A 14,348-nucleotide genomic window follows, 5' to 3' on the forward strand; every position below is an offset into this window, starting at 1 on the left:
GCAGCAGTTGGGCCGAGCGGGTCCGGCACCTGTTTGGGAGTCCGTCCGCACCACGCGCGGGGTGGAGCTGTCCGCCTCCACAGTGCGAGCCGCTCGCAGACACACGGGATTAAAACATGTTGTCTCATTAGTCAGCGTCACAGAGACGAGCCGCGGTCCGGGAGAAGCTGCCAACTAATCCTTCTGTTGAAGCGGCGGGAGCCCGGAGCCGTGCGTAGCGCAGACAGCAGAGCGCCCCAAAACGCAGCCGCTGCCCGTCGACCTCATCCCGGCTTCAGCGTTTGGCGCTCGGGCGCCAGAAGCCGCTGGAGGAACAACGGATTTAAGTGGGTTCGCGCTGCTCCGCGGAGTGAAGGTGGAGCCCGCCGGCGTTTATCGATGACATCCCCAGCAAGGTCCAATTAATTTCTTCTGCGCAGAGAGGATACGCAAATTTTCAGGTAAGTTGCAATGATCTATCAGGCGAATCATCGGAACGGGAATGGCCGATAACTGAGATGTGTGGCGACCAGCAAAACTTTGCCGGATTCTTTTTTTTCCCACTGGGAGACTTCGGGGATGCTGCGTCGCTTTGTGACACACGGTTGCAGCGACTCTGAGACAATGCGAGCGTCCTTTTCCGTGAGCGCCTCGGTAATGGTGAGTCCGGGCGCGTTTCCCGGTGACAGATTAATAGCGCCGCGAATCAAAGAAACAAATGAGCAGCGATACTCCTCATCAATTATGCGAGACAGCTCAAGCAGACATATTGTATAACACTATAAGAAACCGATTAAAGGTGGCCGGCCGCTGCTAATTTCCTTTTGCCCTATGCCAGAAACCCCCCTTGGCGCAGCTAATAAAACTGAAAAGCCTAAATATTGATTCGGCGCAATCGGTAAATCAATGGCAGCGTAGCCCATTGAAGACGGAGACAAACGCTTCCATGGTAACATCCAGGATCTCCGCTGTGATTACTGCGCTTTGTGTGGGGTTTCTCGCTCCCGCTGAAATAAAACAAGAATTGAAGGGGAGCTGCCACACATGCTGTTGCCGGAGACCCCTCTCATAAAAGCCCCGTTGACTGATCTATAGGCTTACTCGGGCCATAAGTAGTCTTGGCACACTTGGAGTTACGCACATGTGCGGCTGCTATGCGCGAGCGGCGCGTATGGTCTCATTGTGCTGCTGCAGCCTCTTGGTCCAGGTTTTCAGTTAGTGAATAATTAAATATGGCCACATTATCTCTGATTGATTTGACATGATGTCACCTCGGTGCGTCCTCTTTTGTTGCCTCGTCGGAGGCGCTCCTGCGGATGTTAAATCCCCTTTCTCCCACTGGGGAGGAAGGGAGGGAGCCCGTTCTGTATCCATTCAACACATACACCTGCTCTCCCCAGCGCCGTCCGCCTCCTCTGCTGCTTTTCAAGTGTATTTGTGTGTATTGAGACACAATCGACTGCTTGAAAAGAGTTCTTTCTCCGTGTTTGCAAAGAAGCAGCAAAACTTGGTGTGAAATGTCTCCGTTTTCATTTCTAGTCCGCAGTTAGATTTCCGGCCTGGCGTCACAGTCCACCTATTCCTGCAGATTTGGACCCTGGACGTCCCGGCTTGCTTGGGCCCGGGGTCCTTTGTTTGTCAGTGTTTATGTCATTGCCTGGCAGGGGTCGGCCCCCAGTCGACCGTGTGAGGGCCTGAATGTGATTCACTGGGCGGAAACTGTTTTACTGCCTGCCTCTCTCCCCTTCTGCCCCCCCCCCCCCCCTCTAATGGCCACCCAGTACAAAAGGGGACAGTTCCATAAACAGAGGCTGTTCATTGATGAGGGGTGCTGAAGTGTTGCCCGTGGTGGACAGGACGAGGTGGACGCTTGGTCGGTTCCTACCGTAGGTGGAGGGAGTCTGCACCCGGCCGTGCCCTCTGTTGCCCAACATGGAGCAGAGGTGTGAGGGACCAGTAGAGTCGGCCTTTATCATCTGTTTTACTGAATACCCAGTTATAGGGATAAATTAGGGATAAATGTGAAAAATGAGGCCAGTCACATGCTCCTAAAAGGTTCTGCTGCATTTTGGGTTGTCGGCTGGACTGTTTTCCGTGATATGAACATACCAATTTGAAAACTCGGGTTTGAGCCGTCCCGTTTAGTGTTTGGCTGTGATCATCAAGGTCGATGCCACCGCGTCTGGAGTCGATTTTTACTTTTAGTAATTGAACCAATTCGAGTCGTAAATATGTCTCTCGCAGTGTTTTCTAGTGTTTCTAAGCTTTGCTTTCACAAATCATTTAAGAGTTGGTGGTTATGAGCAGGAGACAGTATCATGTTTTAATAATTGTTGCCTTTGGAGCGGGGGGACAGGAAAGTGGTGGGCTGTCAGCGATGGCCAACAATCCTGAGGTCTCCTTAGTCAGATTGACCAACCGCATATTGTTTCTTGTGAGAGGAACGTAGCGGGGTTCGATGCGACGACCGTGCTGTCGTACTCACCCATCCACACGTGGAGGCCACGAGGAGACCTCCTGCATTTCAGTTTGCCTTTTAAAGTTGAACTCTGACCTCCTGGGGGAGTGCTCATCCTTTGTGTTTTGACTGTGATGCAGCACCAATAGTTGCCAGGTAAAACTAAGCTCGCAAAGAAAACTAGTACAGGAGTATTATGTATTGCAACAAACCTTCCTCTGGATATCAAAGCACAAAGGAAAGAACAGAGTTACATCTACAAAGGCTGTTTTTCTCCGAAAAACCCATTATCCAGGCACGATAAACCTGCTTCCGCCTCTCCGTCTCTGTCTTTCTGGCTATAAATCCTTCTAGGATTAGATCTAGAATTAGATGTTGGTCAGGGTGAGGTTCACTGTTTCAGCTATGATGGTTGGGTTAAGGCCAGCGTCTTCAGGTAATCCGGTGGTTAGGGAAGGATAAGATGCGTTATAACTCTCCATAACCACATCACAGGTCTCTCCGTTACCTTCCAGCCTCATTCGTTCACCACCCCCATGTTGTGTGCGTACGACCCGTCCCCACCTCCCCAGCCGCCCGGTCCCTTACACTAGCCCCCTCTCTCTTTCTTCTCTTGTCTTGCTCTGTTTATCTCTTACTTCCCTCATTGTACTGTAGTTGGTCATGGGAGAGGAATTCCTCGAGCGGGGGGTGGCGGGTTAATCCGAGCGTGGCTGGGATGCGGTGGGGTGTGTTTATCGTTGTAAAAAGATGTATTCATTCACTTTCTCTCCATCCCTGTCATTACTCACTGCAACTTTGTTCGTCAAACGCCGGCTTCGCTTGGGAGTGAAACACACCCACCAAGCTGCTCATCAGACAATTAACTAAAATGGTTCAAAATGCCAGATAAGATAAGGTTAGCGCTGTCTTAAATATAAATAGTACATATGCTTCGACTGACGTGTACTTATGTTTCACAATAAAAATGGCTACACACTTTGAAATGCAAAATCTCGTGTTTAGCGTTAGGCCATAAACAGTTTACGGGCAGAAGCTATAGAAAATGATTTCCTCAATGATTGACCACATTTACGGCCTCGTCAGCGCAGCCATCTAGCTTTTTAAAGAGCTGTCCCATACCTGCTGTACCAGTGATGCGGTAGCTGAGTGAGAAAGGTCTGGATTCTGTTGCAGAGGAGCATGGCGCACCAGAAAGTGGGGGAAACAAAAGAATAGAGCGCTGTGTCGATGTTAGAAACGCACACAATACACAAAAAAGGAGCATGAGCGAACAAAAGCCCACTCCTTAAAACTGTGCGCTGGTCAGTGAATCGTAAAGTCCCGCTTCATCTCCAATGAAAATACGCCCCCGGTCTGGGTTGCCTTTCTGTTTTGGGAGCCCTTTTGAGACGCAATTAGCATTTCATCCAGGCTCCGACCAGTTACATGCAATGAAGTAATACCCTTTTCAAATCGTCCCTTTGCTCTGCAATCTCATCTAATCCCACGAGAGGACCTTTCCGCCGACCCTCGTCGCCGTGTGTCCGACAGGCTCGCCGTACACACGCTTCCCACCGCTTCCCGTCAAGGAGGGTAAAACTCGCGTTATTCGTCGGAAGACGCGACATTCCATTGTCTCAACTTAAGTGTAGCCGACCACCGCTGTGTAGACAATGCCCGAGGAAAACTCTCCCTCTCCCAATTCCCCTTTCACAGTAAAACGCACCCTTGATTGGCAGCCTCTTGCCCCTGAAGGAGAAATGCTTGGTTTGGAAACTATTGTCTGACAATAGCTGGAAGGCTGACCTCATGCATTTTTGTTCTTTGGAGGGTTATTCATTGAAGTGTTTTCTAATCCCCCTCATGCGGAATGGTATAATTTGGCCGCAGTTCAGAACACTACCATCCTAATTTCCCCCCGAATTTCCCTTCATCCCCTACTTGTCGGACTAATGCTAGGTTTTCTGTTTTTACCCTCAAAATAAACAGAGTTCTACTTTCTGGGTCGCGCTTTCCAAAACGAGCCCGGCTGGTAACACACAGCTTCTGACAGATTTAATGATGTACGTCTTAGCTCTACTCGCTTATTAAGTTTCTTAATTTCTTCTCCCTGACTCCTCCGCACGGCGAGAACGTTCGCTGGTCTAAAAATACCCGAGGCAGAGGCTACATGTGAAGTGCAATTACGGGCTTGACCCGGTGTGGCAGCGGCGGCTGCACGGGCCTGAGAATGGACGGTGGGTGGTTTCCGAAAACAGAGGCACCAAGACACCGCTTAGTGAGGAGTGAGGCTCAAACAGAAAACAGTCCGATACACAAAGATGAGCACCGACCCTGGGTCTTATACAGTAGCCTATCAATGGAAAAATAGGATTTATGTAATGAAATTGTCTATTTTTCATAAACATTTCAACATTTTTTTAACCCTTTAGTTTTTCATCAACACATTTCATCCGACCTCTGAATAGAAACTCAACCATTAGCTCACAAATCTCTTTTTTTTCCAGCCTTTCCAGCTAAAACAGTTCCCCCCACTTCGACATCTGTCGCTCCGTGTCTCGCGTGTGCTGATCCGTTTACCTCCGTCGGCGCCGGTCACGCGTCTGTTTCAGTGCAGGCTCCTCGGTCGAACGTCTGACGTCTGAGTCGCGCAAACGTTCTGTAGGCGCTGTTATATCAGTGGATGCTAATGATAGAGCAGTTTCTGTTTGTGGCCAGACTGACTCCACATCACCGGCCGGAGCTGTAACGTTGATGAACGACGTCCCGCCGAGGGCCTCCCAGTGTCGGACGGCCGGAGATCACGTCTGTGTGTGCGTACGCATGCGAGTGGCTGCCAGATACAACCGCATGCTCTTCACCAAGGGCGTCTCAGCTCCGGGGAAGCCTCGGGGCAGGGATGCCGCATGGGAAAGCCCATGATTAAAACTAGACCATTATCCTGTACACCCTTCAGCGAAAAGGAAGACTATATTTCCTCTTTAAAGCTTTTGATAGTTCATAACCCCAGTGAAATAACAACAGCAAAGCCTGTTATTGGTTATGATTATAGGCTCTGGCACTGGACACCCTGTGATGGTCCCAGTCGCCCGACACACTGCCGCTGGCGCGTGGCTCTACAGTGAATCCTTACTACCGCTCTCTGCCTGCGAAGTCTCTGCTCCGCAGTGAATAATTGATGCTAAAAATTACGACACAGTGGCCGCTGTCAGGAGAAACCCTAGAGGCACCGGCGTCACTGACCCCAGGAGCAGCCCTGCAACCAGACACCCCCCCCACCACCACACACACACACACACACACCTCTGCCAGGGACCCGGACAGAGCCGTGGGTGTGTGTACAGCATGTTTTGTGTATCTAAAGGAGAAGCTTTTGGTGAAACAAGCTCCTTTGGTTTAATGTGGGTTGAGAACGATGGTGAGAGAAGATACAGGGAAAGGAGTTGGTTTTCAACAAGGAAGTGGCGATGCGATGGGACACAGGGGGATCAGACGATAGAAAGAAGCGAGTGAGTTGAAATGGATATGATGCCATCGTGTGTGTGTGTGTGTGTGTGTGTGTGTGTGTGTGTGTGTGTGTAAGCGTGTGTGCACTCGATGATACGTTAAAAAACTTTCCTGGCGTGTTCAACACCGCCTGTGCAACAGGACCGTAATTGAACATGACTGCGTCGTGAAAAAGACCCAGATTGCAGTTAGTCTCACTGTAAGTTCTGGACAAAAGGACTTATGATGAGAGCAGATTCGAGGCGAAGGCTTAACGACATAATTATTTTTGCTTTGCGTTCTCGGGCCAAATTGCACCCATCCATATAAGTTAAGTGCTTCTCGTGCTGGAGCCAGTGCCAGCAGGCAGTGAACACGTCAGTCACACCTATGCTACTTGTGCGTAATTGGTTCAGTATTGTTCTGGACCAAAGGTTATTTGTACTCATTTAGTAACCATGTCATTTTATTGTTCTGTTGTGAATTTAGTCTAAATATAATAATGTGCATCACTCAGTATTTACCCAATATTATATTTTGTAGCTAATGTACTAGACGCTGTGTGTGTCCTGGAAAATAAAGTAATTCAGTATGAAAGAAAAGTCATTTGACTGAGGTCAGAGACACAGAATAAGTCAATAAAAGCAATTTTGGACGTTTAGAATATGAAGGCCCTTCAGCTGTGGCGATGTCTGTGGCTTGTTGTGTTGCCAGCTCCCACAAGCGCTCGTTTCATGTGCCTTTGGCCCTGGATGTTTGTGATGGACAGCGTGTTTTCATGCGTTTCAGAGCTCGCCGGTGTCCTGGCCTATCGCTCAGCTGTCAGTCTGAGCCCTGAGACCCCGTACACGCTGACACAGGCAAATCTGCCACATTCACTATGCAACTGTGCATCTCTCTACATGGACTCCAGCTTTCAGCCTTATCAATGTCAGAGGTCCGTGCCAGACACTCCATGCCGCCTTCTGCTGTCACAGATGGACCCTTGGTCACCATGTGACCCCTGGGGTCAGGGTTGGCACATCACACGAAGCACAGAGGCGTCGCTGCCACTCACAACACAGACCTGTGCCATTCGCGCAGCATCTGCTTTGAATCTGGCCCTTTGAAGCAAATTTGAAGCTGTCTGGTTCAGTTGGTGCGAAAGCCACTGCTCCTCTGTGTTGAAGATAGTGGTTCAGGACAGGAATCTGTTGGGAAGATTTTGAAAGCTTTGTTTTGAGTAAAGATTGCGTAATCTTGTTCTGTGGGTTTTGGGTTCTGATAAACTGGACTAAGGCAATTTCAGTAGGACACAGTACTGATGCAGGACGTTCTCAACCTGCTAGCAAGCAGTGCTAACACCAGGATTTATTCAACCTAGGCCCCTCTTTGTCCAGTCTCACCTCTCTTCCCCCCTTTGGCCTCACCCGCTGCTCTCCAGAGTTCCCCGCGGCCCAAAATCCTTTTTTGATAGCTTTCCCAGCAATTTCTTCTCTGCAGGCATTTGTCACACACACACACACACACACACACACACACACACACACACACACACACACACACACACACACACACACACACACACACACACACACACACACTTCTTGACATCGAACGAACTCTCTCACGTGAGGCTCTCTTGTCACACACAGTAAATCCTTAACGAGTGCATCAGCATCAGATCTAAGGTCTAAGTTGACAAACAGACTGACGGATGGTCGCTAGTCAAACACTCGCCAGTGCTGAGAATAACTCAGATTGATATAGCAGTAATGGAACATATGAAAAATAGGATATTTCCAATGTCCAACTTTCCATAACCGTTTCTGAATGAAAAAAGGCACCAAGCATGACTTCATCCGTCCGAGCTGCTGATGCTCTTATTCAGGCTTGTAATTAAGAGCACAGACTTTACATGTTCATGCTGCTGGCAGAGCGCTGTGGGCCAGCTTATGAATGGGACGGGTGAACGGCGGCGGCGTGGGAGTGACGGCACGGGACGGGGCTTCGAGCCTGACTCCACCTCGCCTGTCATGCTGTGTTGATTTGTTGTGTTAACCATGACAACTGTCTGCGCGGCTCAATGTCGCTCTGGGATTATTCTGGGTGAGAGAACTGAAGACCGGGGCAGAGGAGACGAGGGGGAGGCGCAAATCAGAGATTAGTAGATGAGACAGGGGGGGGGGGTGAAGATGTGAAGTGAACTGTAGTTCCATGAATTATCAACATACAGTAGTACAACAGATGTTCCAATAGCTCCTCATGCGTTACAGTTTGTACGCGTGTGTCTCTCCTGCATCTATAAAGTGTTTGTATCTGTCCTGCAGGAATGCTCCCTGTCCTCCTGGCAGCTGGGTTGATTCTGGCTCTGTCCGTCCCTGGCGTCACGTCTTTAGCGGCCACGCTGCGCTTCTCGGGGCAGACTGACTTCGCTGTGGTTGAGAGCAACTCATCGGTGGTCCGGCTGGTCATAGAGAGAGTGGGAGACCCGGTCAATGTGACGGCTTTAGTTCAGGTAGGACAATCTCTCAGCACTCTTGTTACCAGCAAGCTGAGCCTCCTCTGCGGTCTAAACGACCTCCTGAAATGCACAGAACATAGTGAAACACGGTGCAATTGTTGTTTCGCTTGTTTCACTCAGCTGGAAGGAGACGATACAAAAGACTTTCAAACCAATAATGCCCCGGCCCTTCTGACGTCCAGTGAATCCAGTAAGACCATCTTCATTGGCGTGAAGGACGATGACCTGCCAGAAGCCGATGAGACGTTTACCTTCAGCCTTACAGTGCAGGTAAAGGCCGTCCATTCCCTGTTTGCCTTAAACTTATTGTGTGCATTCAGCTAAATTAACCCCCCCCCCCCACACACACACACAGACCCACACATCTTCTGATTCCACCCCTGACTGCCTTCATCTTTAACCCTTTAACTCCAGTGGCTGAGCACCAGCGACCGGGGGTGTCACATGCTGAGCCCTGTGAGGCTTTGATGTGTGTGCTCTATAGGACTTTTCCAGGACGGGTCTGCGTGGGGCCAAATGTTGTCTGAGCCTCTAAGGCTCCTCGCTAAAAGACACTTTTGTGGATAGAAACGAGCTTTGACAGCCACGGCCTCAGCACACATTTGATTAAAGCCATTCTCACACTCGCTGTCACCTTTGACTTTGTCAAGCATGTCATGTCCGATTTAGTTTTTACACCGGTACACCATAAAGTCCAGTTATTGCTTCTTGTTGTTCTTCTTCTTTTGTGTTTTGTTTATTCTGAACGTTTAATGCATTTATGTTGAGTCTTTGTCAGGAGGTACCACCAGAGCCAGGGATGCCTTACACCCAGAGGCTATCACCATGGTTTCATATAGTCCCAGCTGTCAGGTTTGATTGATGGGCTAGTGGGGCCTGCTGGTGCTGTCTGCCTAGACCTAAGACAAACATCATTGGAAATCATTAGAGATTGTCAGCTGTGTGCATTTACAAAGCAGGACCACCCGTTAAATGCTGTCAGCAAGAATGGCTCCCTTCACAAGTTTTAAGGTTTGATGCAGTGTTTTTATGATACAGCATCTGGTTACAGGCCAGTAGCACAGTCACCTTTACTTAGCCTGCTACAAGAGTGAAAGACCAGATGAGGCCCACTTATCCCTGTTGTTTACACAGAGCTTGGGCCAGTTTCTACCCATATCGGCTTACTGAAGGTCTGACTGGAGAACGAACGTGCGCTACGAGAGTCAAAGATCAAGCACACATAAGAAGTAAAGGGTGGATTAAAGTACAGTTATGATTTCTGACAGTGGGCGTAGAGTTGTGCAGGAGCAGTAAGAGGTTGAAGAGCACAGTGGCTTGTAGCATGGTGGGAGCTGAAGCTGGGTTTATATGGCGCCACCTGTGTATAACAAAGCAAGTCGTTTTTCACAGCCAAGTGATTTGTATATTTGAGCATATTTATGTAATGTTCAAATATGTACTGTAGCTGTGTTACATCGAGGTAAAGCCCTGTTTAAACAGGGTTGAGTTCATGTGTTTCATTTTCACCTGTGTTTTTTCTCTGGGTTCAGCTAAAACTGGAAATAAACCTGGAAAATGTTTCAGTCTTGTTTAGGGGCTAATGTCTTTATGAATCATGCTACGTTAAGCCCTGAGTCTGCTGGAGTTCAAACCTAAGGGTTGTTAGTGCAGCTGGTCCAGAAGATGCCTGTGAAAACATTGGTAAGCTTATTAATGGAAAGCTAGTCCCAAAAACAAGATTATGGTCTTTTCAGATTTTAAAGGGTTCAGAAAAAGGAAAAACATCCCGACATAGATCAGAGGTAATGGTTCTTTTGTTACAATAAAATATTTTTTTTGTAAGGTTTAAGAATTCATTGTGTACTTTCTAAACACACTGAGTCTTAACTTTGTCAGGTCTTAGTGCCGAATCACAGAGCACAGCATTCGTGAAGAGGCGTCCCACTGTGGGCCAACCTGACAAATCAGCTGTGCTGGGACCGGTACTTCCTGTTTGTCTTTGTGCCCTCTTACCAGGGGGTCTCAGTGGGAGCACAAGAATGAAGTAGAGATAGTGGATAAGGCTGGTTCTGGTTCTCTGCATGGAGTGTTGGAGGGAGGTTTAATCATTTCACTGATCCCCTCTTTCTAGACTTCCACCAATGGTGTGACTTTGGGACAACCGAACAAGGCAACCATCACCATCCTGTCCAATGACAACGCTTTTGGAATAGTTGCCTTCAACTCAGTAAGAAAAACATCTTTCAAATATGAGTGTGTGAAACTGTAGAACTAGTTCATCTAAAGTAAAGCAGTTTGTCACAATGTCATATTGTAAATCTGTCTGCATCTTTTATACCATGCTTGTAATATAAACTTAACATTCATTGTATAGATTCATAGCGTTTCCATGGTAACTGAGATGCGCTGGGGATTGTTTCGACCTCCCTTCTTCAAAGGGTCTTTTCTTCTTATACAGTCGTTTGGTTTGCATAGAATCAAAAGCGTTGAGAGACATGTTTGCAGCTTCTTAGTTATGTTGTTAAATATCTAAATATTATTATATTATTATATAGTCTAGACATCATTTTGTGAGTGGAAATAATTTTACGCTTTAGTTCATTGTGGCTGAACTCCTTCTGTTCTTGTCTGTCTCATTTTGTCATCTCAGTCAGAAGAGATTGTTGTTGACGAACCCAGAGGGAGGAGCTATTTAGTGCCTTTCACCCTGATTAGAGAAATGGGAACATATGGATCTGTGACTGTAAACTTTGAGGTGAGAGGGCATAAGACCACTACACCTATAGTATGACAATGTCCTAGTAATACTCAAAAGGAACTCCATATCAGAACATATCATTCTTAGATTACATGCAGTTTCATGGTGGAGGGTCCCATCATTTAAACCCAACACATTTATTGAACATGGGTCTGATTAGGTTTCTGAGGGTCCCAACCCAGCCATCGAGGATCTCAGTCCGGACCGAGGGAACATCACCTTCTCTGTGGGTCAGGCTGTGCTGCAATTTGGTGTCTTAATCCAAGATGACCAGGTATTAGTTGTATTGTATAATTCATGCTTCTGTTGCTACATTGCTTTGTACCATTCAACTATTTTGCACACTTGTTGCAAAAGGCTCAGTTCTCCATTAAGATGAAAACCAAGTACAAAGAGCTAATGCATGTGCATCTACCATTACCCTCTATCTTCCATTGTGACTCAGATCCCGGAGGATGACGAGGTGTTCGTAGTCAGGCTAACGGCTGTGGCAGGTGGAGCCCTCCTCAGGCCCAACGCCAGCAGCGTCCGGCTGAGGATCCGGCGTAACGACAGTCCTCTGCGGTTCTTGCTCTCCATGGTGGCCGTACAGGAGTCTGCCGGAGTCATTGCTCTAAACCTGACCCGTGGGCGCTTGACTGAGGACGGGGAAATTGTCGGCTCTGTTGACACCAAGGTAACTTCTTGTCAAACCAGTTAGTTGTTTATGCCTTTAAATTAGGGCATATCGAAGTATCACTTACATGGTCTGTGCAGTACAAATCAGTGTATTATGTTCCAGACAAAACAATAATTATTAAAAAAATGTGTGTTACACGTCTGGCCTGTGCTGTCTTTAGGTCTCTGTGGACTACGTGGTGGTGAGAGGGGAAGGAGTCGGTAGCGCCACACCAGCTGTAGATTTCCTGGACCTACAGACAGTCAAAACCGTCACGTTCCCTCCGTATGTCTACAAGGCCAGCCTACTGTTCAATATCACTGATGACAATCTGCCAGAAATTGCGGAGTCCTTCCAACTGATCCTTCAGGAAGACACCATCCAAGGAGACGCCGTGCTGGTGTACCCCAACGCTGTGCTGGTGACGATCGAGCCCAATGACAAACCTTACGGCGTCCTGTCGATCAGCAGCGCTGTCATTCAGCCAATCGCCATCAATGAAGACCTGACACAAAGGTTCGGAACTTGAGCACGCACACATCGGCGCCAGCTCACACAGTTTCAGACAGTGAATGTTATTAATCCCACAGATTCGACGGCATCGTCATTGTAAGAAATGGGGGCAGCTACGGCGCCGTGTCGGCCAACTGGTCCATCAGTAGAAACTCCAGCGATGGCTCCCCAGTGTCTGATGATCTGGCGCCGTCGGCAGGGACGGTGAGGTTCGCTGCGGGTCAGGTGTTCGCCATAATCCCCATCAACATTGTAGGAGATGATCAACCTGAAGAGGCGGAGGCTTTTGTCTTCAGACTGCTGCCCAGAACTGTAACCGGAAATGCGGAGGTTGATGAACCCATGGAGGTGAGAAAGGACCCACTCATATAGAAAATACTTTTTGTTCCTGTTTTCTGCTAAACTAGGTTGTGGCAGGGAGAAGAATTACGCCTGCACTTGCTGAGGGCCACATGCTCCAGATGCTGAGCACGTGTGATCCGTCTCTGTTTGTGTGTGACCCACTGTGAGGGGTAGCGGCTTTCTTGGCATGATTTTCAAACGTCACCCCCTTTGTGTCGCGGTGCTTTGTGGGTGCTCTTTTAATGTGGCTGAATCCAAACAAAGCGGAAGCGGCCGGCCCGCTGCGTGTGGCGTTCGAGACGGCGTGGGTGAAGTGGTGACACGTTTTTTTATAGGTTTCATCCCACTTATGTTCGGGGCCTGTGATGAGGTGCGAACTCCGCTCAGGTCATTTACGGACGCGCCAGGACACCACTTCAAGCTGCGAGACTAAAGTCTGTTTGCCAGCTGTGCAGAGCCAGCGGACTCAGCTCAAATTCCTTTACAGTACAACAATTAATTTGCAACATTATTTATCACGCAGAATCACACATTAAAAACACACATGTGTATTTAGCCTGATCTGTATATTAGTGCATGTGACAGCCTCAGGAAAATGAATGGGCCTTGTGAAGCCAGCTCCAGCAGCCGTAGAGTTAATTAGAGGGGATGCCTCTCTAAAAGTAGCTCAGGGCCCTATTTTACTACATCCAATCTTACTTGTTTTCTTTCCTCTCTCTCTCTTCCTCACCTTTTGTCCTCTTATGTCCCACGATACGCTCTTAGTAACGCCAAAACAGGATGCACAAACAAAGTTCTCCAGAGTAATTAATGGTAAATGTGGGCTCCTGTGTAATTACCCTCTCACAGAGAGCAGTGAGCTCCACAGCCACAGTACAGGGATCGTAGACACTGCAGCTAAGGCCCATGTGTCACATCATAGGAGCTTTGATGAGGGTGAGCAGATTAATGTGAGGGTTATTGTTCGGGGGCATAGCTGAGTATATAATAGTAATAAAAATCTGATTTATTCCTTTAACACCCACATCTTTATGTCATCTTCTTTCAGATGGTTTTCTACATCCAGGACAGCGACAACGTCTACGGGCTGTTTCAGTTTGACCCATCGAAGGGGCAGAGCATCTACAGCGGGCCCGAGGGCCGCTTCCTGTCGCTGAACTTTCTCCGAGAGGGCGGCACGCTGGGCGACGTATCAATGACCCTCACCGCCCTCTACATTCCCGCAGGTCCTATCGACCCGGCACTGGCGCTTGACCAGGTTTTCAACGCTAGCAGGTCCATCAGCGTGGCGTTTGCCCGTGAGCGCACAGTACACTTCATGCTGCCAATCAGGAACGATGCTTTTCTGCAGAACAACGCTCATTTCCTCATACAGGTGACAAAGTTTCCTCTTTCTCTGCGTGCGTCTAAAAATGCTCTCTCTCTCTGTTTTTTCCTCTTCTGCCCAACCTTTAATTGGCGCATTTGCTGTTGTCAATGGTTTAGCTAGCATGTTGCTATGGCATCTGCTCAACTGTGAGAGTTAGCAACTCCTACATTAGCTCAAGGACATAGTAAAAAAAAGCTTCACTTTGTGTAAAGCCATAGTAACACCACTCACCTAACCCCTTTACACGTAGTGTACCCAGACATAAAGGAAATAAAAAGAAGTAAAGAGAAGTAAGAGCTGTAGCATATTTCTAGTCGT

At 48.2% G+C, this 14,348-nt stretch overlaps 1 protein-coding gene across 2 annotated transcripts in view; it reads left to right on the forward strand.

The window, feature by feature from the left end:
- The first annotated feature begins 181 nt into the window (after window positions 1–181).
- Window positions 182–14,348, forward strand: part of adgrv1 (adhesion G protein-coupled receptor V1) — a 67,439-nt gene continuing 53,272 nt past the window's right edge. For both annotated transcript variants that reach the window (XM_055511104.1, XM_029163442.3), the window contains exons 1-10: window positions 182–440; window positions 8,215–8,402; window positions 8,529–8,678; window positions 10,522–10,617; window positions 11,041–11,145; window positions 11,309–11,422; window positions 11,594–11,824; window positions 11,988–12,322; window positions 12,397–12,667; window positions 13,710–14,036. In XM_055511104.1, the coding sequence (XP_055367079.1) occupies window positions 8,217–8,402; window positions 8,529–8,678; window positions 10,522–10,617; window positions 11,041–11,145; window positions 11,309–11,422; window positions 11,594–11,824; window positions 11,988–12,322; window positions 12,397–12,667; window positions 13,710–14,036 (1,815 nt within the window). In that variant the 5' untranslated portion in view covers window positions 182–440; window positions 8,215–8,216. The remainder of the gene's footprint in view (window positions 441–8,214; window positions 8,403–8,528; window positions 8,679–10,521; window positions 10,618–11,040; window positions 11,146–11,308; window positions 11,423–11,593; window positions 11,825–11,987; window positions 12,323–12,396; window positions 12,668–13,709; window positions 14,037–14,348) is intronic.

Source organism: Betta splendens, chromosome 9 (genome assembly GCF_900634795.4).
Source record: "Betta splendens chromosome 9, fBetSpl5.4, whole genome shotgun sequence".
Taxonomy (NCBI): domain Eukaryota; kingdom Metazoa; phylum Chordata; class Actinopteri; order Anabantiformes; family Osphronemidae; genus Betta; species Betta splendens.